Source organism: Lampetra planeri, chromosome 23 (genome assembly GCF_965212315.1).
Source record: "Lampetra planeri chromosome 23, kcLamPlan1.2.h2, whole genome shotgun sequence".
Lineage (NCBI taxonomy): Eukaryota > Metazoa > Chordata > Hyperoartia > Petromyzontiformes > Petromyzontidae > Lampetra > Lampetra planeri.
In genome coordinates, this window is record NC_136129.1 from 3,282,396 (window position 1) to 3,309,985 (window position 27,590).

General features: G+C 50.0%; 1 protein-coding gene across 3 annotated transcripts; it reads right to left on the reverse strand.

Annotated features, from left to right (window-relative positions):
- Window positions 1-8,268: 8,268 nt before the first annotated feature.
- On the reverse strand, window positions 8,269-26,273 carry LOC144726241 (oxidation resistance protein 1-like). 3 transcript variants are annotated; one of them, XM_078604777.1, is made up of 8 exons: window positions 26,170-26,267; window positions 25,837-25,963; window positions 19,554-19,639; window positions 18,629-18,754; window positions 17,909-18,061; window positions 16,341-16,436; window positions 15,406-15,479; window positions 8,269-14,446 (listed from the first exon to the last, which is right to left on the reverse strand). In XM_078604777.1, exons 3-8 carry the CDS (start codon window positions 19,599-19,601, stop codon window positions 14,311-14,313), a joined length of 633 nt encoding a protein of 210 aa, XP_078460903.1. In that variant the 5' UTR covers window positions 19,602-19,639; window positions 25,837-25,963; window positions 26,170-26,267; the 3' UTR covers window positions 8,269-14,310. The 3 variants fall into 3 exon arrangements, with proteins under 3 accessions (XP_078460903.1, XP_078460904.1, XP_078460905.1); XM_078604778.1 differs by lacking the exon at window positions 25,837-25,963 and having other exon boundaries at window positions 26,170-26,273; XM_078604779.1 differs by lacking the exons at window positions 25,837-25,963; window positions 26,170-26,267 and adding an exon at window positions 21,331-22,285.
- Window positions 26,274-27,590: the final 1,317 nt, after the last annotated feature.

Genomic DNA, 27,590 nt, shown 5'->3' on the forward strand with positions numbered 1-27,590 from the left:
ATCACTACCACCAGCTCCACCACCATCACCACCAACATCACTACCACCAGCTCCACCACCATCACCACCAACATCACTACCACCATTACCACCACCAGCTCCACCACCATCACCACCAACATAATTACCACCAGCTCCACCACCATCACCACCAACATCACTACCACCAGCTCTATCACCGCCACTACTATCACCACCAACGCCACATCAATATCACCACCAACATCATTATCATCAACAGCATCACCATAAGCAACATCACCTCCAACAATCGCCATCAACATTGCCACCAGCATCACCAACAGCATCACCAAAGACAATTCCATCATGAACAACATCACCAACACCATCATCGCCAACATCACTCCCACCAACATCACTAATTCTAACATTATCAGCATGACCAATCATCAGCATCATCACAAACATAACCATTAACAGCATCATCATCTTCAACAACATCTTCAACAACATAATCGACACTACAATCACCACGGCGACCTGAGTACAATTCACAACTAATGGCTAAATTTCAGTGGCGAGTGATATCTGAAACCGGCCCTCCTCTAGATGGACTCAGCCTTAAATGAGTACGGTGTATAAAGATCGCCACCGGGGAGACAAAGGCGGCCGGGCGTGGATGCTGGCCATACCAACCCGTCGTGCGACGATCTGGCGTGAACAGGTGCTCGCTATCGGCACTTTGCCCAACACTCTACAACGGCTATACGGGGGATATGTTTCTTTGTTTTTGTATTTCGCCACCACCACCACCAGCAGCACCACGTGGGGTAGAGTTCCTCTCTCTGCCACGTGGAGTTAAACTGGGAATAGCATGCGGTGACGTCAGCACGGCGCTTGTGCCAGGCTAGGTGCACTGCGAGGGCCACGTGAAGTGTCGAAGTCCCGCTGGCAGGAGGTCACGGGACATTCCCGGGTGCCGTGGGTTGACTGGCCGGTGCGAATTACAACAACAACAGCAAACAAACAAAGATCCCCCGTGTAGCTTTAACAGACTGCTGGGGCAAGTGCTGTTAGCGAGCAGCACCTATGAAGGGCGGAACGGCTCACGAAGGGGTGGGTGGCCAGCACCACGCCCGGCCGCCTTTGTCTCCCCAGTGGCGATGTTTTTTCGCATCGCACTGGTTACTCATTCGAGGCTGAGTCGACCTAGGGGAGGCCCAGGACCGGTTCAGATAATCGTCACCGTGGTGATGGCCGCGAGTGGGGGGGGGGATGGTGGGGGTGGGTTGGTGGGGGGGGGGGTTGGTGGGTGAGGTGGGGGGTTAGTGGGAGGGGGGACGGTGGGTGGGTGAGGTGGGGGGTTAGTGGGGGGGGGGACGGTGGGGGTGGGTTGGTGGGTGGGGGGTGGATGAAAGGGGGGGGTTAGTGGGAGGGGACGGTGGGGGGTGGGTTGGTAGGGGGGTTGGTGGGTGAGGTGGAGGATTAGTGGGGGGGGGGGACGCACACACACCACGCACACCACACACACCACGCACACGCACCACACACACCACGCACACCACACACACCACGCAAACACACCACGCACACGCACCACGCACACACCACGCACACACACCACGCACACCACACACACCACGCAAACACACCACACACACCACGCACACGCACCACGCACGTGTAAGAACACCGCTTCCTCTTCTTCTTCTCATCGTGTGGCTGGCTGACGTGGTCGCAGAGGGACAGCTGCAATGCCACGTTCAGGTGGCGAAGCCAGCAGGGAATGATCATAGTGATGATGATGGTGTTGATGGTGATGATGATATTGATAGTGTTGATGGTGATGATGATGATGCCACTCCTGATGATAACGGTGTGAATGGCTGACGTGGTCGCAGAGGGACAGCTGCAATGCCACGTTCAGGTGGCGAAGCCAGCAGGGAATGATCATAGTGATGATGATGGTGTTGATGGTGATGATGATATTGATAGTGTTGATGGTGATGATGATGATGCCACTCCTGATGATAACGGTGGGAATGGCTGACGTGGTCGCAGAGGGACAGCTACAATGCCACGTTCAGGTGGCGAAGCCAGCAGGGAATGATCATAGTGATGATGATGATGGTGTTGATGGTGATGATGATATTGATAGTGTTGATGGTGATGATGATGCCACTCCTGATGATAACGGTGTGGCTGGCTGACGTGGTCGCAGAGGGACAGCTACAATGCCACGTTCAGGCGGCCACACCAGCAGACGGACCGCCGTCAGTTAGCGGCATCGTCATCATCATCATCGCGATGTCTTCCTGCGCGTGTGTGGATTCGGGGCAACCGCGTCATCGTTGCCACTGCGGTCTCGCGTTTCTGGGTGACCGCACACCACACAGCGCTAAGCCAGGCGGAGGGGGGCCTTGGGGAGCCTCTGACGGAACGTGGGTGGTGGTGGTGGTGGGGGGCCGGCCCGGCACGGCACACGAGGGGGGTGGGAGGTCAACGCCACGCCGGGCCGCCTTTGTCTCCCCTCGTGCCGATATTTACACATCATTATTTGCGGGTCAATAGCCAATCGATTCATGGATCGAGTCGTGGTGTGACAGCCTCCCCGGTCCCCCTTTCTAATAGTTAACTGAACATTTATTTAAAAAAAAATGTATATTGCGATTTTGATTTCCTCGCTGTTTACGTTGATGCGAACCACGACCCGAGGAGCTTCTTTTCCCACAGGGCCCACTCCCCCCCCCACCTTTGTCGTGGCTCAGTTTCTATGATCACTGTTTCATTGGTTTCGTGGCTTTATTTTGGTGAATTCGAAAAGTGTATTGGTTTGGCCATGTTTGTGTTGTTGTAGTACAGAGTTAGACTGATGGCCTTAATCTAAGTTGTCTTGTGGTTGTTGTTGGTTGTTTGACTTGCATCCCACTGGGATTTTTGCACACAGCGTTGGTGTACGGTGCTTTGTTCTGCAATGTTTTGCTACCTTTTCTTGGATTTTCTGTTTGCACTCAGTCACATATTCACTTTAAGATGTTTTTTTGTTCATGTTTTTATTTTTTTGTTTGTTGCCGTTGCACCCGATTCAAGAGCCGAATGGCTCACAGGGCTATACCTAATAAATGAACTTGAACTTGAACGAGGTGCGCGAATGGCCAGCCGGATGACCTCTTCGACGAATAGCCTCGTGCGAATAGACGACCCCTTTGAAAGAGATGGATTGCCTCATATTTATCGATAGGTCATCTTCACCTTCGGTGAGCACGGGTGGCTACGTACGGTGCGAAAGAAGTTCACCATACGTGCATACAATACACAGATATATGACCGAATATATGCAGAGGACCTAATGTATCAATTGGTGACCTCATATACCGATAGATTGCCGAATATATGTGACCTGAAATAGATGCCCTTCGGAGAGATGTATGACATCATATACGGAAATTGCTGATCTTGAGATAGAAAATGATTTGTATTCATAGGGCAACTTAAAGCGCCCTTACGTCTCAACGCAAGCCATTCACAATGCCCTGCTACAGTCGAGCCAAGGGGACCTCTATGGCCAGCTGCCCCTGTGCGGTCTGGAAAAGGGTACAAGGCTCGCCAGCGTGGAGAGAAACTAAACTAAACTAGATATTTTATTTTTTGGTTCTTTCAGTAAAGTTACGTAGAAGGGAAATAATAAAAATAAAACAATACAATTCTGACGACGTTTCGATTGCAACACAAGCAATCATCATCAAGTGTGAACACCACTTTTTTCTAATTTTAATGCGGTGGGTTTCACACCTGATGATGGTTGCTTGTGTTGCAATCGAAACGTCGTGAGAATTGTATTGGTTTTATATGTAGTATTTTATTATTTCCCTTCTACGTGACTTCACAGAAAGAACCAAGAATATGAATCCCTGCAGTCATGAAAGCTTGAAATCGAAATGTATATATTTATTATCAGGTAAGGCCCACTGAGCTCCGTAACTTTTTTTCAGGGGCGACCTGGCGATCACAAATGATAGCTCAACGAAGTTGGCTTATCACGTGGACGTGTTGAGCAGCAGCAAACTACTCTAATCTCAGGATGTTGATGTTAAATGTGGAGGGGGAAAAACCGGAGGATCCGGAGAAAAAATCCACGCGACCACGGGGAGAGAGAGCGAGACACGCAAACTCCAAATATGCAGGCGTCGGGGTCGAACCCACGACCTCCTGTATACCGAGCGAGGTAGTTATCATCTCACCACCCGTAGTGCCTCGATGCAGTGACGTGACCAGAGCGATACGAACACTGGTCAACAAAAAAAACATGTTTTTCTGGCCTGGACTTTTGCAGCTGCTTTAGACTAATTGCAGGGTGCTGATTCCAAATCTGATCTCAGATTTGCTCTATCACATCATTTTTATGCTATCGGCATACCCCATTTTCATTGATTTTACCCGAAATCAACTCCGTCACTTATGATTGCAAGTTGTTGCGAGTCAGTGACTGCTTTAGTGTTAAAATATGGTGCTGTATTTTTAGGATAGTGTGTTTATAATATAATTTTATGTAGATATCCACATTTATTTAATATTTTTCTTCTGCAGTTTTTATTGAAAATGCAATATTTGATACCTCAAAAACCTGATGTGATAGACAAAAACTGATGCCAGATTTGGAATCAGCACTCCCCAAAATTACCTTAAAACCGTTGGAATACCTTATGCCAGAAAAAGTGTGTCGACCAGTGGAATCAGCGGCTGTCCGTGACTTTAGAAGTCTGTTCAGGGTGTTGTGTTTGTTTTAAATTCGGCACTCTTCAAACAACGGCCGCAAACACACGGCCTGGGGTTGTATCGACAAGGTAGGTGCCATGGAGATCTTCAAATCTGGTTTTGGTGATTCGGCCTGATGCCCGACGTTTTGCATCACGTGCTGGGTGATATTTTTCAGAGGGTCCCCAGCACCGTGGAATGAAACGTCGGACACCGTGCCTGGAGAAGCTCCCAGCAAAGAGCCCGTTGACCCGGCCACACCGGACGTCTTTAAAGAGCTTCAAAACTTATCGGATTCCTCCGGTCTGAATATAGATTACAATTATCAGAATTAAAGGCATCATGGTCAACCGCAGTCTCCGAATCTTTATTATCCCGTCCATCTCTCGTCTGGCCTCTTTATTTCCATGCTCTGAGGAAGGGACCTTACCCGAAACGTCACATTGTTACCTTTTAAGGACACACACACACAGTTCATCTTCTTGGTTATTTCGGTAAAGTCACGTAGAATGGAAATAATAAAACATAATAAAATAATTCTCATGACGTTTCGGCCACAACGCAAGCAGCCGTCCTCAGGTGGAGAACAGGTTTGTCGAGAAGACAGCGTCTGAATGACGCACCCCAGGCTTGGAGCGTCTATTTAAGCTGGGTTGGAGGGGGGAAGAGCGCCTTGACAAACGAATTTGCATATCAAGAGGAATTTAGCATATTTATGGGAAATGCAGATATGCGATTAGTACTACTTGTGAAATGCGTAGGAGGTTTAAAGTCATATTAAACACACACAGTTGTTGACAGGGAAGGTGCTGAGATGTTGTTTGTACACCCACTTACCACCAACGCAGGAGCAGCAAAAAATCAGAACCATAACTTCTCAAACAAATCGCCTCCACTGGGTACACGAACAAACGACACGAGACATCTTTCTTTCCGTTTAACGCGCCGTATAAAAATAACGTGGAGTTTTATTTCAACCATTCATTTGTTCCATCTCTCGTTGAACGCGCCCGCCTCACTCTCGTTACTTCCATCGATTCCGAGCGGCCGTGTACGGGACGTCCGGCCAAGTAGCATGAACTGTGACGATCAGACCACGTCGCGGATTCACGAGCCGCGCGATTCCATTCCGGAATCCATTCCGTGATTTGTTTTTTTCCTCTTCCCTCCTCGTGGCTGCTGATGGCGCCCCATGAGAATCTGCGCGCTGCTATACAAAGCCGTTAACCCATACGGTGTAGCCGTATTCTCGCACAGGGAAATTGAGTTTGCAGGTCCATACGGCGTACAGCCGTTTCAATACGGGCAGAAAAAAACTAATTTTGTTTGTTTGTGTTTCTCCCTTGTGATGGGACTTTGTAGGATGAACGTTGAGATGTATACGGGGCACGGGGTGACCAATAAGGTCTGAATTGGTTTGTCGTAAGGTAGGCATTGATAAGGGGTTGACAGGTATGACTATACCGTGTAATTATTATTGTGTTAAAACTCATTACCAATCGGTGTTCTTCACTCGTTTTCAGCGGGGAACACTTTCGCCGATAAGAACATCATCAGCGTGCGAGGGTCGCCACACATTTGAAACCATTGGCGGGTTTTGACAGCAGCACGATGATGATTTGGGTGCTTTCAATATTTGTGTATTGTCGGGGGGGAGGAGGAGGGGGGGGGGCGCACGAAAGGCCACCAGTGGGCCGCGATGCCTTTCAATGAAGAACGCTGTCATCAATTATCAAAGTAATCTTATAATCGACCGCTGGGGGTAACAGGTCACCACGTGTGACCGTAATGTAACGTTAACCCCGCTAAACCAAAGCACAACTCGTGAAAGATGGTCACTTTTGAAAAAATATATAAAAATACTCTTTGGAATAAAAATTGCTTTTGGAAAAAAGATGTGAATTCAAGATATCTTCCCAATTTTTTTTTTTAATCTTCTTTGTTCAGTTTAGTTTCTGATCAGTCCACCACTGGTGCTTGACCATACTTCACCACGCAGGTCAATGAGGGTTGATGAAGGGGCTGGTGGAGAGTGGCAGCAGGATCCGTTCAGATATCCGTCGCCACTGATGTGAGTCGTTGCCAGAATTGTACCTTTAATTCTAGATTTGAAGCTTTCGTGACTGCAAGGATTCATATTCTTAGGTTTTTTCGGTAAAGTCACGTAGGAAAAACATTAAAATTAATAAAAGTAAAATAAAATAAAAAATCACGACGTTTCGGAGGCAACACAAGCTTCCGTCTTCAGGTGGAATCGTCACAGCCACGACAGCTGTATCAAGTAAATGAGAGATTACAGGAGCTACCACTCCGTTTATATAGTGGTTGGAGAGGGGAAAGGGCCAAGTACGGCACTCTCCGAATCAAGACCACGCGTTCAGAGTATTTGGCTGCTGCAATAAGTTTCCACACGACGACGACGATAGGGCACTTCGCTGAGCTGTTATCGTTTGCGGTGGCCAGGTAGCCTCACCTTACCATATTAATAAAAAGTGTGCCGTACTTGGCCCTTCCCCCTCTCCAACCACTATATATACGGAGTGGTAGCTCTTGCAATCTCTCATTTACTTGATACAGCTGTCGTGGCTGTGACGGTTCCACCTGAAGACGGATGCTTGTGTTGCCTCCGAAACGTCGTGATTTTTTATTTTATTTTACTTTTATTAATTTTAATGTTTTTCCTACGTGACTTTACCGAAAAAACCTAAGAATAATTGTACCTCAATTGGTCACGCGGCGTTCTAACCACTGCACCACCACTACCCCTCCCCACTCTGATCCAGAGGTCGCAAACGGGTTTTGATTCCTTGCCCGTACCCGGCTGCACCAGGGTCGCAAACGGGTACCCGTACCCGGCTGGGTACGGGTAGCTGGGTATCGGGTACCCGGTTGCGACCTCTGCTCTGATCACGTGCAGACTCTTTGTCAATCCACTGCTAGATGATGGCCTCCCCACGCCATGCAAGCCTGCGGGGTGTATTCGACCACTTCGCCACCCCGGTGTCCAGTGCGGGTGGGCGTAGAAGTGAGCGCATTTCTTTTGCGTGGCGTGAGAGCGGTGGGGTCAGAGGTTGGCGCGGCCACGCTACCAACGGTGGCGACACGAGTTCGATTCCTGGCCAGGGCCAACGGCGAGCGAAATCGGAACCGGTCCTGGACCCTGGCCCCGCTTAAACCTTCGCCAATCCCGCACTGAACCAGTGCGGGTGAAGTATGGTCAAACAACGCGCCTGTAACCACCAAGGGGCTCCATGGTGGCAGGATGTTAACTAGCTGGAGTTTGCGGGTTCAATCCCGACCCTGACGCCTGCTGTGTATTTGGAGTTCCATGTCGCTTTCTCTCCCCCGTGGTCGCGTGGGATTTTTCTCCGGGTCCTCCGGTTTTTTTCCCCCCTCCACATTTAGAATCAGGATCACGCGTTCAGAGTATTTGGCTGCTGCTATAAGTTTCCACACGACGACGACGATAGGGCACTTCGTTGAGCTGTTATCGTTTGCGGTGGCCAGGTAGCTTTTGAAAAAATAAAAAGAAAGCTGTATAGCTCAGTGCGCTTACCTGGTAAAATAGACATGTGTTTTATTTGCTTAAGTGCTTAAACGTGAAGCCCGCGCTCGCCCACCCGCCAGCCAGCCACGAGAGGCCGCTACATCCACCGCAATGCTGAGCTTCGGAATCGATCCACAAACCAAAACGGCGAGGCCAGAACAGAAGCAAAGGTGCGTCGACGCGCGACGCATTTACACCTCGAGTGGTTGCGTGTCAAGATTCATTTGTCTACCATAACAACAATAGTTAAAATAATATAGCGATGCGATTAAATTATATTAGTATAAAAAAACGGGGGTGGGGTGGGGGGGGGTGCTAAGTGCGTGTTAGTGTTACTAAGTACGCGTAGTAAGATTACAACAAAATCCGTCCAATCCAATACTGAAAGACAACAGTCAAACCCAACATCATTCATCACTAACGCAGCCTCCGCCTCCTCCATATAGAAAAAGAGATGACACAGATTGTTCTAGTGATGCTGCAGCTTCGGATGAGATGAGGGTTCTGCGTGAGATCAGACGAGGGTTCTGTGTGGGATAAGATGGGGGAGTTCTGTATGGGATGAGACAGGGTTGAAACCACATCAAACTTGATTTAATGAGATGGAACATGGAGAGAGAGCCCTCTTGTAAACTTACTGGACGATGCCTTCCCCACGCTGTGCGGGCGCAAACTCAATTAATTTTAAACCCAATTTTCAAATAATTACTGTTATAATACTGCGACCGACTTCCAACACGTACAAAACAATCTGGGAAAATTACGAATCCAACGTCTGACCGCGACCCGGGAGGCGGAGCCAGGCCCAGGGCTCCTAGTAGGCCCAGCGGGAGCGTCCCCGGTAGCGAGATGTTAACTACCTCGCCTGGACTACAGGATGTCGTGGGTTCGAACCCGACCCTGACGCCTGCTGCTGTATATTTGGAGTTTGCGTGTCTCTCTCTCATCATCATCATCACGGTGGCTAGATGTTGACTACCTCGCCTGGTATACAGGTCGTGGGTTCGATCCCAACCCTGACGCCTGCTGCTGTATATTTGGAGTCTGCGTGTCTCTCTCTCTCATCATCATCAGGGTGGCTAGGAGATGTTGACTACCTCACCTGGTATACAGGTCGTGGGTTCGAACCCAACCCTGACACCTGCTGCTGTATATTTGGAGTTTGCGTGTCTCTCTCATCATCATCATCATCATCACGGTGGCTAGATGTTGACTACCTCGCCTGGTATACAGGTCGTGGGTTCGATCCCAACCCTGACGCCTGCTGCTGTATATTTGGAGTCTGCGTGTCTCTCTCTCTCATCATCATCAGGGTGGCTAGGAGATGTTGACTACCTCGCCTGGTATACAGGTCGTGGGTTCGATCCCAACCCTGACGCCTGCTGCTATATATTTGGAGTTTGCGTGTCTCTCTCTCTCATCATCATCATCATCATCACGGTGGCTAGATGTTAACTACCTCGCCTGGTATACAGAAGGTCGTGGGTTCGAACCCGACCCTGACGCCTGCTGCTGTATATTTGGAGTTTGCGTGCCTCTTTCTCGCTCTCTCCCTGTGGCCATGTGGATTTATTTCTCCGGGTCCTCCAGTTTTTCCCTCCGCATTTAGAATCAACATCACGCGTTTAGAGCATTTGGCTGCTGTAAATGTCCACGTGATGATGAGCCACTTCGTTGAGCTATTGCTGATAGCCAGGTAGCTACTGAAAAAGAGTTACACGCAGCTCAGTGGGACCGTACCTGGTAGAATAAAAATGGTTTAATAGTTTAGTATTCGTCCACGCGCTTGCTAGAGACAGAGAGCTCACTCTAGTGGTCGTGTTAGACTGATCTTCGAAGGGCAACACTGCGGTACGACGTCACCACCACTTCCAATATTCACATCGAATGCACGGCGGGGGTCGATGTTATATCCACACGTCATGTCGCTAATCTCACCGTACAGTACGAAAGACAACTTGTAAGATAATTGAGGATTTTTTGCCAAGTGCACAGTTTTTGTGTTCTCTCTCTCTCCGAGAGTGGAGAATGATTCACCGAGTAGAGAATGCTTCCTTTCGAGTCAAGAATGATTAATAGATTAGCACAGTTGGCTATGTACGGTGGAAAAAGAAGTTCAACATACGTACGGCGAAGAACCGTCGACCCACTCGCGCGGGGGGGGGGGAGCGCCGCTCTGAAATGTAACGGTGCGGCAAAAAGCCTTTTGCTACCGTCGCGTCGAAAGGACGTTGCGTTGCGCGATTTGGTTACGTTTCAGTTCATATACGGGTTGGGGCTGCCACGCGACGGACATCACCCTCGCACGCACAGCGCAGTGGGGATAGCGATCGCGGTCGGTCTCGCACGCTGCGTGGACCGGGGGTCGCTTGAAGAAGGGGGGGGGGGGGGGCAGTTGTCAGCAGTAGCTCCCAGGTGTCCGCTTTCCCCGGGGGCAGCTCCCCCCAACACGGTGAAATGGAACTGACGACGTAACGCCGATAGCGACAAATCGGGATAACATTGGGGGAAAATAACGAAGCAAATGTTCGAAACTAAAATAAAAGTGGAGTTGCGGCGTTGCTCAGCTTTTCCCACAACGCTTAAATCACTATTTTTTTTCACTTCCCGTTTCAGTGAAAACAAGTTAACACATGTTTAGCTCTTTCCACCTCCCACCACCCAACCAATTGCTGTCCCTTTTCTCGCAGCGAGCTAAATGTACGGCCCTCGCTTTTGATTGGCTTTTTATGGTCACGTGAGTTACGTGTATAATGGAAGGTGTGGGGGGGGGTCGTGCTGAACCACCTATTGGTCACATTCCCCCAACGCCCGGGTTTCCCAAACTCAAGTCCTCGCAAATCTCCCCCCCCCCCAACCCACGCTCCGTCTTTCCGCTTTAACCAATCGACTCCTCCCATTTCGAATCAACTCTTTGCACGCCGCACGCGCCCGATGATTGTTACACACGTCCCCCACGTGACGCGGTAAGCGATGATGTTTGTGTGGGTGTTGAATTTCTTTCGCACCGTACGTATCCAACAGCGAGAATCGGCCGAGGTGTGAGGGAAGGACAACTAAGATTTGAGCCTTCTGCGTTAATAGAGGCGATGCGAATTAAGATTGAGATCTCGGTGCGCGCGCGCGCGTACACGTGCGTGCGTACACGTGTGCGCGTTCCACGTAACGAAGAGCTGCGGCTGCGTAACCGTGGCAATGTTAGGGCGGTCGTTGCTGGCGGTCATCGCCCCGTTGTCATCGTACAAAAATGAAGTTGGCCCAAATCTGGACGAAGCTTTGATTGCTGGTCCCACGTAACGTACGACTGGACATCTGTGGAACAAAGAGCTTAATAAGCTCATTGGATTCCTCCAGTATAAATATTCCGATTCTGTAGAGCTGCCACCGATGGCATCTGGGGTCTGATTCTGGGCTTCGTCTGCCGCTGTGGTGAGATGTCATCTTCCTCGCCTGGTGTACACGGAGGTTGCGGGTCCGATGCCGACCCTTACGCCTGCTGTATATTTGGAGTTTTTGCGTCTCGCTCTCTCTCCCCGTGGCCACGTGGATTTTTCTCCAGGTCCTCTGGTTTCCCCTCCACATTTTTAGAATCAATGTGTGCTTAAGAGCATTTGGCTGCTTTAAATATCCGCATTATAAGCCACTTCTTTGAGCTCTAATTTGTGATCGCCAGGTCGCTTCTAGAAAAAGAGCGACACAACTCAAGAGGGCCTTTCCTGCTAAAATAAAATAAAACCACTGGAAAAATACTGTAGTTTGGTTTAACACTGGTGGTGGTGAGAAGCCAATAACATGTATTGAGATTTTTGGACCCAAAAAAAAAAACCGCAGAATGTACATACATAATGTACACACAATATACAAACATTATGTATGCTGATTAACTGTGAATAACCCAACCAATAACAGACATCCATAGTAATTTATATGCAAACATTAACCCTCCCCCTCTGGTCTTCGCACTCACAAGTGATGACGTGGCATTTATCCCTCTAAGACCGAAACAGGAGGAGGATTTCTGCACAATTCTGGTTGTCGCCTCATGAGGCTGGTTATAATTAAATCGGCGAAACATCACTGTATTAGAATTGTAAATGTTGTAGTGGGTTTACTCTCCAGCACACAACCGGTGTGTGCTGAACTAGTCACTAATTGCCACGTTTTGTTTACGTCACAAACCCTGACTAATTGGCTGTGTGTGTCGGTTGGTGGCGGGTTCAATGACACATTTATATTTACGGGATCTAACCCCAAAAAAGCATGCGTCCAATGTGGATTCTGCGCTCAACATGGAAACAAAATTCCAACTGTTGAGAATTCCAAAAAAAATGTAAACGATCATCTTGACCGCCGTGCGTAAACATTTTTTAAATTTCTCTCTGTAGCAGGAAAACGTGGCATGAAAGCGTGGGGCCACTTGAAATGATCTCGGGTTTTTGCTAAATATTCCCTCCTTGTGGGCTGTGCCCTAACACGTGGGGTGGGGGAAGGCGGGGGTGGGGGGGTGAGGCCATGCTCTGTGAGAGTTCCACACAAGACGCTCCCCGTCTGGTACCACAAAGCTGAAAAGAAAATTTGTAATTAAAATATAATTAACAAAAATAATACTGCGTCAACTAAACGCGCCTCACTCTCCAACCCACTAGCGCTAAACGCCAACAAATACAAACTCCCAGCCAAAGCGTGCCCCTCTTTCACAGCCACGACGGAGGGTATTTCTCGGCCTATTCGACCATACAGGTCCGACGCCTGAGGAGAGGTGGGAGGACCCCACACTTTACCACACCGCACGTGACCTGCCAATCGACGAACTCCGGTGTAACTCGTTCACACACTGCTGAGCGAACCCGAGGTCGGGGGACTACTGAAGAAAAGGAAAACGCTTGTCCCATCGTTTCAACCGTCGCACCGGGAGGTCAATTTGACCCGGTGACCCCTGGATCACAACTCCTCGCTTGCTACCCATCAGCAAATGTTAATCGACGTGTATATATTCATCGATTCGCAGCCACTACTATCACTCGCCCACCTGCTTGCTTGCATCATAACGCCATCACTCGCTGGAATAAACATTTTTTTTTAAAGTCTAGTTGTTCTAATCTACGGTTAGGAGTATCTAATAACGCCATCACTCGCTGGAATAAATATATTTTTTAAAGTCTAGTTGTTCTAACTTATGGTTAGAAGTATCGTTATTAACTATCAGCTACATATAAAGTATAACATATGTTTGTAGGCACATATGTATCTGTTTTGTGCGCGTGTAGATACGGGAATCTATGCGTTTCAATTGTACCTGTGCACGCACGCACGTGCGTGTGTGTACGTATGGGAAAGTGAGGGGAGCAGTGGTGTAAGCGCTGTGCTACGAACCCGGCGACCCGAGTTTGATTCCTACTCATGGCCACCAACAACAGTGACGATTATCTATACCGCTCCTGGGCTCTCCCCTAGGTTGACTCGGCCTCAAATGAGTACCTGGTGCGTAAACATCACGACTGGCCGGGCGTAGCGATGGCCACACCACCCTCTCGTATTAACGTGCCGGCCTTAATAGGTTCTCGCTAAGAGCACTTGCCCCAAAATCCTGTAATGGGGGAATCTTTGTCTTTGTATTAAAGTGGCCTACAATTGCACCGAGCCTTGCACAAGTGCTGTGGGTGATGTCCCCGCCACTGCATGGTGAACGGCAGCTGTTATTGTTGTTCTATCATTGTAGTTGTATTTTTGTTGTTGTACGTATGTATGCACGTGGACTTAGTAGCCTCAAACCATTCACTAGAACGGTCTGTGGCTTTAGGCCATTGAGAACTTGGTTAAAGATCAGCACACGCCATTCATTCAGTCACTCACTGACAATACATCGTACTGACTATATAAGCCAACTAGATAATGCACCGACCCACCCATTTCCCGCCATCCCCCCCCCCCTCCCACACCGCACCACTGCAGTGGCGTGGTCCTGTGTGCGGCAACAGCCGAGCGGAAGCACGGGAGAGTCCAAGTGCGTCGGGGGTCGGTCGGAGTCGGAGCAGGGATTGCGCCCGTCACAGGAACGCCCACACCTCGAGCTGGTTCACGGAGAAGTCCTCCTGCGTGGAGAGGGGAGCGTTGGCGAACGTGTCGCAGTGGTGGCTGCGCCCGTGGTAGAGGTCCGAGTCGAGCCACAGGCCAAACGCTCCCCTGGGACGAGCAGCACAATGGGAAGAGGGACGGGGGGAGAGGGGATGATGACGATGAGCGAGCAATCGGCGGCATTTTAAGGGCGACTCGTCACGATGGCACCGCCCTGGCCGCTGGTCCCGTTGGCCCAGTTTGCTTTGTCCCAAGCTGTACCGCGGTGTGGCTCTCCCTCACTCAAAATTCCGTCACAGTTCCTATGATCACTGTTTCATTGCTTTCATGGCTTTATTTTAGTGATTTCGAAAAGTATATTGGTTTAGCCATGTTTGTTTGTCGTAGTACAGAGTTAGACTGAATGCCTTAATCTAAGTTGTCTTGTGGTTGTTGTTGGTTGTTTGACTTGCATCCAACTGGGATTTTTGCACACAGCGTTGGTGTACGGTGAATTTTATTCTGCAATGTTTTGCTGTCTTTTCTTGGATTTCTGTTTGCACTTAGTCACATATTCACTTTAAGATGTTTTCTTGTTCATGTTTTAGTTTTTTGTTTGTTGCGGTTGCACCCGATTCAAGAGCCGAATGGCTCACAGGGCTATACCTAATACATGAACTTGAACTTGTTTCCCTGCCCTGACTCCTCCATGCACCCCCCCTTACCTCCCTTCCACCGTGGTGCAGTCGCTTAAGGACCCTGTACTCGTTCTCTGTAATCTTGACGGTGTTTTTGTCTTTTTTTGTTGTTGCTGCTGTGCTCACGCAGCAGCAGCAAGGGTGTCCCTCTCCCGAGTAAAATAGCTGGGGAAACTGGCTAAACGGGATCACCATCCGTGCAGCAGATCAAATAAGCAAAAACGTATTTATTCCAACCTGTAAAGCGTCCAGAGATGCGAATGCACTTCGATGATATATATCATATACAATGTACACATTGTATATGATATGAAGGCATGGGCACTGGCAGACTGGGACACAATTGGGTAAAACAAGAGTGAGAAGAATAAAACACCAAGACTCCCTCACCTTCCACTTCCCATCCCCAGTGAATCCAGGTCCCCCTTGATGAAGAACGTGTTATCTCCGGTCCAGCGGTAAACCTAAACGACAAAGGCAAAGGATCACCTCCCCTGTATAGCCTTCAACAGACTGCTGGGAGCAAGTGCTGTTTTGCAAACAGCACCGATGAATCTTCTTGGTTCTTTCGGTAAAGTCACGTAGAATGGAAATAATAAAATAATAAAAATAAAACATAATAAAATAATTCTCACGACGTTTCCGCCACAATGCAAGCAGCCGTCCGGTTTAGGTGAAGAACAGGTCTGACTCTGTCTTCTCGACAGACCTGTTCTTCACCTGAGGACGGCTGTTTGCGTTGTGGCCGAAACGTCGTGAGAATTATTTTATTATGTTTTATTTTTATTATTTTATTATTTCCATTCTACGTGACTTTACCGAAAGAACCAAGAAGATGAATCCCTGCAGTCACGAAAGCTTTAAATCGAAAGCACCTATGAAGGCCGGCAAGGCACCCGAGGGGGTTGGGGTGGCCAGCACCACGCCCCGGTCGCTTGCGTCTCCCCCACACCCCATTGCGAATGTTTTACACACCGCACCAGGTTTCCATTTAAGTCTGAGTCGACCTAGGGGAGGCCCGGGACCAGTTCAGATATTCCATCACCGATGTTGGCCGTGAGCGGGAATTCAATTCAGGTCTTCGGGTTCGTAAGGCATCCATCCCAACCCTGACGCCTGTATATTTGCAGTTTGCATGTTCTCCCCGTGGTTGCGTGTTTTTTTCTCCAGGTCCTCCAGTTTTTCCCTCCACATTTAGAATAAACATCATGCGTTTCAGAGTATTTGGCTGCTAAACATTTCCACGCGATGATCCACTTCGCCGAACTACCATTTGAGGCCAATGTCGCTTCTCAAAAATAGCTACGCAGCTCAATGAACCTCACCTTGAGGTCGGGGTTAAAGGTGAACAGGAAGCACTCTCCGGTCCCGTAGAAATGTTCGCTGACCTTGAACGGCTCCGAGGCCAAGGCCCCAAACACCTGCAACAGCGCAAGATCAGCGATCTCCCATCGTGACCTTGTGTGCCGCGTGCGTAAAACATCACCGCGTTGCACGTGGTGCCGCCTTGGTTTGAGACCGCCGTACTCCGGAGAAGCCAATATCGTGGTCGGAGGACAACGACACAACTGCAAGCAGCGAGTCCTCATTGAACGCGGTCACAGACGCGCTCCCGTATAAATGCCGCGCTCAGCGAATAACGCGGAAGGCGAAAACTATTTCCCAATAAATAATGTAACAATGTGGTTACGATTTACTACGCACAGACAGATGGCGAGACAAATTACCGAGGGTACGCCGCCACCGCCGCCGCGTTACTGTATCATTCCACGCACTGTATCACTGTACCGCTCAACCACGCAGCTCAGGAAAGTAGTTTGTTGTCCACAGCTCGGAATCCGCGTTATAACCGTGCGCGTTCCACGTTATAACCGTGCGCGTTCCGCACTATAATGGGACGTGTTCCACGTTATGACGGGATGCGTTGAGTGTTATGACGGTGGACGGTCCGCGTTGTAACGGGGTACGTTTCTGCGTTGTGCAAAAAAATGGAAGAACCGCGTATTAGCGAAAATGCGTTATAGTGTGAACACCACGTGTTAAAGCGAGAACTTAACGTACACGTTTTCACCCTTGTTAGGATTAACCAGTGCGGTAGCACCATCTCACACACACACCCACCTGTGTGTGTCCCGTCTCTCACTGGCTCTCACACACACACACACCTACCTGCTTGCGTGTGTCCCGTCTCTCACTGGCTCTCACACACACACCCACCTGTGTGTGTCCCCTCTCTCACTGGCTCTCACACACACACACACCTACCTGCTTGCGTGTGTCCCGTCTCTCACTGGCTCACACACACACACACACATACACCTGCGTGTGTCCCGTCTCTCACTGGCTCTCACACACACACACATACACCTGCGTGTGTCCCGTCTCTCACTGGCTCACACACACACACACACCTGCGTGTGTCCCGTCTCTCACTGGCTCTCACACACACACACACACATACACCTGCGTGTGTCCCGTCTCTCACTGGCTCACACACACACACACCCACCTGTGTGTGTCCCATCTCTCACTGGCTCTCACACACACACACACCTACCTGCTTGCGTGTGTCCCGTCTCTCACTGGCTCACACACACACACACACACCTGCGTGTGTCCCGTCTCTCACTGGCTCTCACACACACACACATACACCTGCGTGTGTCCCGTCTCTCACTGGCTCACACACACACACACACCTGCGTGTGTCCCGTCTCTCACTGGCTCACACACACATACACACACCCACCTGTGTGTGTCCCGTCTCTCACTGGCTCTCACACACACACACACACACCAACCTGCTTGCATGTGTCCCGTCTCTCACTGGCTCTCACACACACACACCCACCTGTGTGTGTCCCGTCTCTCACTGGCTCTCTCACACACACACCTGCTTGTGTGTGTCCTGCACGGCGAGCAGGACGGGCGAGCTGAGCGGCGCCAGCGTGCGGTACAGCGTGCGCAGGCTTGTGCCGTGCGTTGCCGTCCCGTACTTGAGTTGCCACGGGTAACCCACAGTGCGCGGGGGCAGGTGGCGCGAGAGCTGCTCCACACAAAGGCAAAGATCCCCCGTACAGCCTTAACCGACTGCTGGGGCAAGTGCTGCTAAGCGAGCAACTACGGAGGCCGGCACGGCCACACAAGGGGGTGGGTGGTCAGCACAACGCCTGGTCGCCTTTGTCTGCTTAGCGGCGAAGTGTTTACACATCGCACAAGGTACTTATTTTAGGCCGAGTCGACCTAGGGGAGGCCCAGTACTGGTTCAGAAAATCGTCAATGGTGTTGGCCGTGAGCGGGAATCAAACTCGGTGTTCGTAGCACTGCACACTACTGCTCCCAAACACTCCCATACGCACACTAATAGCGCTGGTGTAGGGTATTTAGACTGTCGGGGTAAAATGCTGTTAGCGAGCACTTGTTAAAACCTATTAACAATCAATTCCCGATCACCCAAATATTGTCGAGAGCTCCCTCCAGCAGAGGCCCTTCCGCCAGCAGTGGCGTGAGCCAGGCAACTGCAGGACTGCGCCTTTGCCGGCCCAATCACCAGCATCGCCGTTAGGATCGTGTTCCTGATTGTGACCTCTCAACTCGGACTCTTTGGACCCACCTGCTCCACGTGGAACTGCTGCAGAACGTTGCTTTGGCCAATCAGCAGGGGCCTCAGGACCTCACCCTCCGGATCCGGGGCTGCCCCGTGAGATTGCCGGTTGGGATTGGTCTTCACATTCACCACCTGGATAGGGAATTGCACCCATGAAGAGAAAGACAAAGATCCCCCCTATAGCCTAGCAAGACTGTTGGGGAAAGTGCTGTTAGCATAAGGATTAGTGGTTTATATTTTTGAAAAACTATCAACAATATTTTTTATTTTACCAGGTAAGGCCCACTGAGATATACAGCTCTTTTTCAGAAACGACCTGGCCACAAATGATAGCTCAACAAAGTGGCTTATCACGTGGAAATTTATAGCAGCCAAATACTCTAAATGCATGTGGAAGGAAAAACTGCAGGACCCGGAGAAAAATCCACGTGACCACGGGGAGAACATGCAAACTCCAAATATACAGACGTCAGGGTTGGGATCAAACCCACAACCTCATTCATACCAGGCGAGGTAGTTAACATCTCGCCACGCTACCCGGAATCGTGAAAAAGTTAACCCGTAAAAACAAAGTTTTTCACTATAAATCCTTTATATGCGTGGCGGCTAGAGTCCTCTCGTCCTCTGGTTTGAGATGGCTGCCACCTATTGGTCAGATGATTACCTGACACCATTAAGCAATTGGTAATTAAATATAATTAATTTTTTCCTAAAAAGTGTAACATTTTGGAAAAAAATTTTCACGAAAATAAATTGTCATGCACAACGAGTCTGTGTGCAAAATGTCAGCTCGATTGGATCACGGGAAGTGGGTTAAAAAACGACCGAAAAATTTGCACGGTCGTAAGCGCGCAAGCAAGCAAGCGAACTTAATATAAAGGATTAAAAAAATGTGTCGACTCACATGGGAGGTGAATGATCAAGTCCCTACCTGCCAGCCTCCGTCTTCCTTGCTGTAGTAATCCTCTATCATGTCCATCACGACCTCGGCCTTCACCAACACGCACACTCTCCTTCCTGTATGGACGCACGTACGCACGTGTCGCGAGCGAGTGAGCGGGAGGGAAGGGTGTGTACAGACGTTGGCTGGGAGGCCCAGGAGGCTCACAATGGGGCCGTGTCGGAGACGCTCAACCGGCGACGCCGACATCCTGGGTTCGAACCCGGGTTTCAGCCGCCTGCGATTAAACCGGGTTCCCCCAGATGCAGTGAGTTGATGATGGTCTCAACCTGGTCACCGATGACTACAATAAAAAAATATCATGTTAAATGTGGCTTTTGTAGCGATGAAAATTGACAGGTGGTGAATGCTTTCTGCTGGGCCTGCAAAGGGTGTCCTGATGTAGATAGAGAAGATGCAGAACATAGGTGTGTGTGTGGGTGTGCAGAACCAGTTAGATAAAGATCCCTCGTATAGCCTTAACAGACTGTAGGGGCAAGTGCTGGTAGTGAGCTCCTATGAAGCCCAGAACGGTACACGAGGGGGTGGGTGGCCAGCACCACGCCCGACCGCCTTTGTCTCCCTAGCGGTGATGCTTACACATCGCACCAGGTACTCATTTGAGGCTGAGTCGACCTAGGGGAGGCCCAGGACCGGTTCAGATAATCGACACTGGTGTTGGTCGTGAGCGGGAATCGAACCCGGGTCGCCAGGCTCGTAGTGCAGCGCGCTAACCACTACACTACCGCTCCTCAGTTAGACACACACAGAGACATACATTTTGTGATTAAACAATGATACAGTCAACAAAGGTTTCCCACCCTCCGTGTAGCCTTTCACAGGTTTTGTTGGGCAAGTGCTATTCGCGAGCACCTATGAAGGCCGGCACGGCACACGAGGGGGCAGTGTGGTCAAGACCAGGCTCAACCATCTGTCTCCCCAGTGCTGCATACACACCGCACCAGGTACTCGCTTAAGGCCGAGTCAATGTAGGGGAGGTTCAGAACAGGTTCAGATATTACTCGCCACTGATATTAGCCATCGTCGGGAATCGAGCTCAGGTAGCTGGATACTAAGCGCAGCATGCAAACCGCTATGCCAACACTCTACCGCATAAATACACATACATAGGCATTGCATCACTCTCACACAAACACACATGCGCAACAAACCAAAACAAACACACACGTACAGTACGCAATCATGCTTTTAGCTAATTTCATGAACACCGGCACAAAGGTCTGCAAAGTGGCAAACAACTAAGAACACCGACAGCAGATAAGAACACATTTCTTAAATTGAGCAAGGTTATAGGACCTCAGGGAAAGAGACGGCGAGTAGATAGAAAGTCAAGGACCACCCAGGTACCAGGCCACCTTTGTCTCTCCCAGTGCCGATGTTCACAATCACGTGGCAGCAAGTACTGATTGTAGGCAGAACTTATCCAGCAAATGCCAGTTTCAGAAATCAACCAGATACGTGGCCAGGAATCGAACTCAGGTTGCCGATTGTAGCACAGGGTGCTCAAGCCACAGCACCATCGCTCCAAAGATGAAGATCTCCCATGTAGCTACTACAAGCCGTATGAGCAAGTGCTGTTAGCGAGCACCTATTAAGGCCGCAACAGCAGGAGGGGGTGGTGGTGTGGCCAGCACCATGCCCAGCAACATTTATCTCCCCAGTGCTGATGTTTACACACACCACCAAGTCGTCATTTCAGGCCGAATCAACACAGGGGAGGCCCAGGACAAATTCCGATATCACTCACCGCTGATGTTGGCCGTGGCTGACAAACCGAGCCAAGGTCGCTGGGGGTACGTAACGCAATGCGCTAAACACTGTACAGCCGCTGGCACCCGTCAATGTAATCACCAGCCATGCTCTACCCACTGCTGGACAAAGGCCAACAATCGATCTAGCTGCTGCCCACAAGGTTAACGGATTACTTCTGCTCTGCGGAAAACACACGCTCGGTTCAGGCGTGTTGTCTCTCGTTTGTTCGTCACACCCGTAGCGAGTCTCGATGTCGAGTCCGTGTCCCAAGCCCACTTACTTTTCTTTACAGCATGTAACAGTCACTGTTTTCTCCCCCCCCCACCCCTACAGCCACACAGAGGTTGTTATAAGGTGATCGAGCACAAAACGACCATGCGCACACACACACACGTACAAATGTTTACATGTCAACACAAGATTCCAAATCTGTTATTGCCACAAAGTCATGGGTGACTTCACATTCCTCTCAAGCTGGAATTGTATAACTGGTGTTGGGAAATTGTGTGGGGGGGGGGGTCCATAAAAAAATATTTTTTGGATCGGTTTACTTAAACACAACTATATTTGTGCCGACTTTTAGATTTCCAACCGTCACAGAACACTTCTGGAATCTGCATAAGTAGTTACAAACTGGATGAGATTTAAGCGACTATCTGGATACAAATTTGGGATCAGCAACACGTACAAGTATGGCTATTCTGGCCCCTGCCGTTGGAATGTGGAATTACCACCAATGGATCTAGGAAGGGAGATATGACTTTTGATTTCACAGGGTTAGAGTCAGGGTTAGGTGACAGTTAAAGTTAGGGTCATTATCAGGTTTTGGGCTACGGTCAGGATTATGGCCAGTGAGAGGCACTGCTGGACAGAGGTCGCAAACGGGTTTTTGTGTCCTTACCCGTACCCGGCCGCACCAGGGTCGCAAATGGGTACCCGTACCCGGCCGGGTACGGGTACCCGTTCCCTACTCGTACCCTACCCGAAATGAGTGACAAACGGTTACTCACCAGTGACTCACGGCCTACCCGTACCCGTACCCGGCCACACCAGGGTCGCAAACGGGTCGGGTACGGGTAGCCGGGTATTGGGTAGGGTACGGGTGTCGGGTACCCGATTGCGACCTCTGCTGCTGGATGAGGGCATCGCCCACACCGTGGCAGTCACGGGCGCTTGTTTTTACACGCTTTTAATTTATTTAACTCACTCCGTCTGTTGTCGTATCCTTAAATAAATCTTGTAACTCAATTTTACCCACTTCCCAATGTGCTATCGACTGCAAACTTGGTATACTTATGTCATACTGATGACAAGACTATGTTCTATCATAAAAAAATTAAAATATATTTGTAAACATTTTACACGCTTTTGTTTAACTCACTCTGTCTGTTGTCGTATCCTCAAATATTGTAACTCAATTTCAACCGTCTTCCAAAGTCGTATCCACTGCAAACTTGGTAGAGGTATGTCATACTGATGACAATACTATATTCTATCATTAAAAATTAAAAAAATATTTTTAAACAATCTTTTTTACGGGTCTAATTGTCCACGCTCAACTCACGTTGCCTGTAAATCACCACGACCCCTTACGCTATGGCAAGCTGCGGGGCCACTTCCTGGAGTCGTGGAGTTCTGCCATTGAGTACGGTACATTTCATTAAAGCATGTTTTAAAAAAAAGTATTTTTTAAATATTGTATTAACAAACTTAACCACGCTGATCAGTGCGGCTTGCTGAAAGTGAACGGACATAAGAGAGCATAAGAGAGTGCAGTACAATGGATTTTGCCACACTTCCCACTGACGCCAACAACGTAGCCACGCGGCAGCCTATAACAACACACCGCTGTGCACGGTGATCGCACAAGAATTTTATCGAAAGCTCAACCGTATTTAGCTTCCGAGATGTGTTGAGATTAGGCACATTCCCTGGTGACTTAGTCATATGTTATTTGGTGGAAAATTCCGTATAAGTAATTTAAGGCAGTCGAGGGGAAACTATTTAATTAATTCGGCCACGCTCAAGTTCAGCCCCTTCATCTCGCTTAGGGCCCCAATAACATGATCAAGAGTGCTCCAACTGGCCCCCGTCACGCGAATGTGGAACTTCCACCGATGGTTCTAGAAAAAGGAATATTTGACATTTCGGTTTTGGGGTTAGGCTTGGGGTTAAGCTCAGGGTTCGGTTCAGAGTTAAGTCAGGTCAAGGGTCATATGGTGAGGATAACGGTCAGTGAGAGGGTCAGGGTTACAGTCAGGGGCACAGAATGATTTATAGCCCATTTTGACAATCCACTGCTAGACAGAGGTCGCAAACGGGTATCCGATACCCGTACCCTACCCGATACCCGACTACCCGTACCCGGCCGGGTACGGGTAGGCCGTGAGTCACTGGTGAGTCACCGTTTGTCACGCATTTCCCAACGTCTTGTCTCTTCTCACAATTCAAGTTCCTAGAATCAACCCACCCGCGCCTGCAACATGGCTTCATCCCAGAGGTCGCAATCGGGTACCCGTACCCTACCAGATACCCGGCCGGGTACGGGTAGCCGGGTATCGGGTAGGGTACGGTTACCCGTTTTCGACCCTGGTGCGGCCGGGTACGGGTAAGAAATCAAAACCCATTTGCGACCTCTGCTGCTAGATGAAGGCCACCCCACGCCCTGTAGCTAACGGGAGTAGTTTAAACATAGAGTACTTCAAAGCGCTGCTAAATGGGAGCCTTTGTCATGCCATGCTGGCTCGTGGCTGCGAGGGGTAATGCATAGCTGTCAAACTCTTATCAGTGCCAATCTTATTACAGACCAATTCATACTTTATTGGTCACCCCGTGCTACTTGTAAATTTCAACGCTCAACCTACAAAGTTCCATCACAAGGGAGAAACACAAAAGACAAAAGTTATGTTACTAGAGAAAAACTGTTTAATGTATTAATTCTCATTTTGATAATTGGTGTCAATGATGCTACTTATCATGCTACTGTCTGTGATCGTGTATGCTGATGCTGCTTGCTTGATATGTGGATGCACACACATTACTGTCAACCCCTTATCACTGCCCTACCTTATTACAGACCAATTCAGACCTTATTGGTCACCCCGTGCCCCTTATATCTCTCAACTTTCATCTTACAAAGTCCCATCACAAGGGAGAAACACAAACAAATAGACTAAAACAAAGTTGCCCGTATCGAAACGGCTGTGCATCGTATGGACCTTAAAACTCAATTTCCCTGTACATGAATATGGGGTAAACCCTATGGGTTTGACAGCAATGGTAAACATGACCACACGTCACTACGCCGGTCCAGCAAGTGGGTTAAACATGTCAATTGCATCCGTTATAAAAACAACAACATATACTACGGCCACAGACGGATTATAACATCTAAAAAACAACCCCACGTGCATTTTAAAGCTCCGCCATTTCAAAAACAATGGCAAGTTGGGCAATAAGAGCATTGGTTAGCGCTGTAATTATATACAGTACGGGTTAATTTCTCACCATCGTAGCGTCGTGTGTGGTGGGGTGGTGGATGTGTGGGTAGGTGGATGGTGGATGTGTGGGTAGGTGGGTGGTGGATGTGTGGGTGGTGGATGTGTGTGTGGGTGGATGTGTGGGTGGGTGGTGGATGTGTGGGTAGGTGGGTGGTGGATGTGTGGGTAGGTGGGTGGTGGATGTGTGGGTGGGTGGTGGATGTGTGGGTGGGTGGATGTGTGGGTGCGTGGATGTGTGGGTGGGTGGTGGATGTGTGGGTGGGTGGTGGATGTGTGGGTAGGTGGTGGATGTGTGGGTAGGTGGGTGGTGGATGTGTGGGTGGGTGGTGGATGTGTGGGTGGGTGGATGTGTGGGTGCGTGGATGTGTGGGTGGGTGGTGGATGTGTGGGTGGGTGGTGGATGTGTGGGTGGGTGGTGGATGTGTGGGTGGTGGATGTGTGGGTGTGTGGATGGGTGGATGTGTGGGTGGTGGATGGGTGGATGTGTGGGTGGGTGGATGTGTGGGTGGGTGGTGGATGTGTGGGTGGGTGGTGGATGTGTGGGTGGATGTGTGGGTGGATGTGTGGGTGGGTGTGTGGGTGGTGGGTGGGTGGTGGATGTGTGGGTGGGTGGATGTGTGGGTGGGTGGATGTGTGGGTGGGTGGGTGGTTGTGGGTGGTGGATGTGTGGGTGGGTGGTGGATGTGTGGGTGGGTGGTGGATGTGTGGGTGGGTGGTGGATGTGTGGGTGGGTGGTGGATGTGTGGGTGGGTGGTGGATGTGTGGGTGGGTGGTGGATGTGTGGGTGGATGTGTGGGTGGGTGGTGGATGTGTGGGTGGGTGGTGGATGTGTGGGTGGGTGGATGTGTGGGTGGATGTGTGGGTGGTGGATGTGTGGGTGGGTGGTGGATGTGTGGGTGGGTGGTGGATGTGTGGGTGGGTGGTGGATGTGTGGGTGGATATGTGTGTGGGTGGTTCACTGGTGAGCGGTGGTGTAGCGGTTAGCGCGCTGCGCTACGAACCTGACGATCCGGGTTCGATTCCCGCTCACGACCAACACCAGTGACGATTGCCTGAACCGGTCCTGGGCCTCCCCTAGGTCGACTCAGCCTCAAAACGAGTACCCGGTGCGATGTGTAAACATCGCCACTAGGGAAGACAAAGACGACCGGGCGTGATGTTGGCCCACCCACCCCCCTCGTGTACCGTATACCGACAGTCTGTTACAGGCTACACGGGCGATATTTTTGTTCGCACTGTAACAACAACAACACGACGTCCACAGTCATCCGCTACGGAGGGAGGGTGAGGTTGGTGGGGATTGACTGTGGAAGTTTAAAAACGACGTCGCTCACCTGAAACTTCCACATCGCCGCCTCAGCGTTCGCGGGGCGCGAAAGTCCAAGAACTCCGCTCCCTTTGCATTTCCCAGCGCGTTTAAGCGGGCGGCCTACGACCGATTTGGCCCCGTCAGCCAATGGGGGAAGCCGACGCGTCGCATGAGAGGGTGCGGGGGGGGGGGCGTGGGGGGTGGGAGGGTTTATCCGCGTTGGGTTTTACAATTCACGTCAACGGACACTCCTATTGGCTGGTTAAGTTGGGGGTCAAGGCCCCCCCCCCCTCGGCCCTCTTATATTGCCATGGAAATAGATGCCCCCCCCCCCACTTAATTGATAATGTCTTCTGTAGTAAACGTGTGGGACAGACAACGGTTTGTGTTTTCATACTTGTTGAGAAATAATTGCACAAATGGATAGGAAGATATGAAAGTTAATGTATAACGGGGCGCGTGCTGTATTTAAATTAAAATAATTTTACTGAAGTACTGAGAGAAAAATAAACAGGCCGAGAATCGACTAAACAAAAACTAAACATTGTAAGATGAAACGCACTCGTTTCGTGTGGAGGTTAGGAATTAGATAGCAAGATAGGGTAATCGACTTTGAGGTTCGGAATAACACGTGGCTAGTGTTTTTAGACACGCGTGCAGGATGGGTGACTCCGGCTTGACTCATTGATTCCTCCACCCATGTTGAGGACTCGCTCTCCTCCGCAACTGGCTGTTTCGTCTAATCCACCACACTCACCCACCCACTCACTCAACCACGCACCGACTCATTCACCCACTCACTGAACTACCCATTCACTCACCCACCCACTCAACCACTCACTCACTCAACCACCCACTCACTCACCCACCCACTCATTCAACCACCCACCCACTCACTTAACCACTAACCCACTCAACCACCCACTCACTCATTCACCCACCCACTCACTCATTCACCCACCCACTCACTCAACCACCGACTCATTCATCCACTCACTCAACCATCGACTCATTCACCCACCAACTCAACCACTCACTCACTCAACCACTCACTCAACCACCCACTCACTCACCCACCCACTCATTCACCCACCCACTCACTCAACCACGCTCCCACTCAGTTTAACCACTCACTGAACTACCCACTCACTCACCCACCCACTCACCCACTAACCCACTCAACCACCCACCCACCCACTCACTCAACCACCCACCGACTCATTCACCCACTCACTCAACCACCCACTCATTCAACCACCCACTCACTCAACCACCCACTCATTCACCCACCCACTCACTCAACCACTCACTCATTCACCCACCCACTCACTCAACCACCCACCCACCCACTCAACCACCCACCCACCCACTCAACCACCTACACACTCATTCACCCACTCGCTGAACCACCCACCCACTAATTGAACCACCGATTGATCCACACAC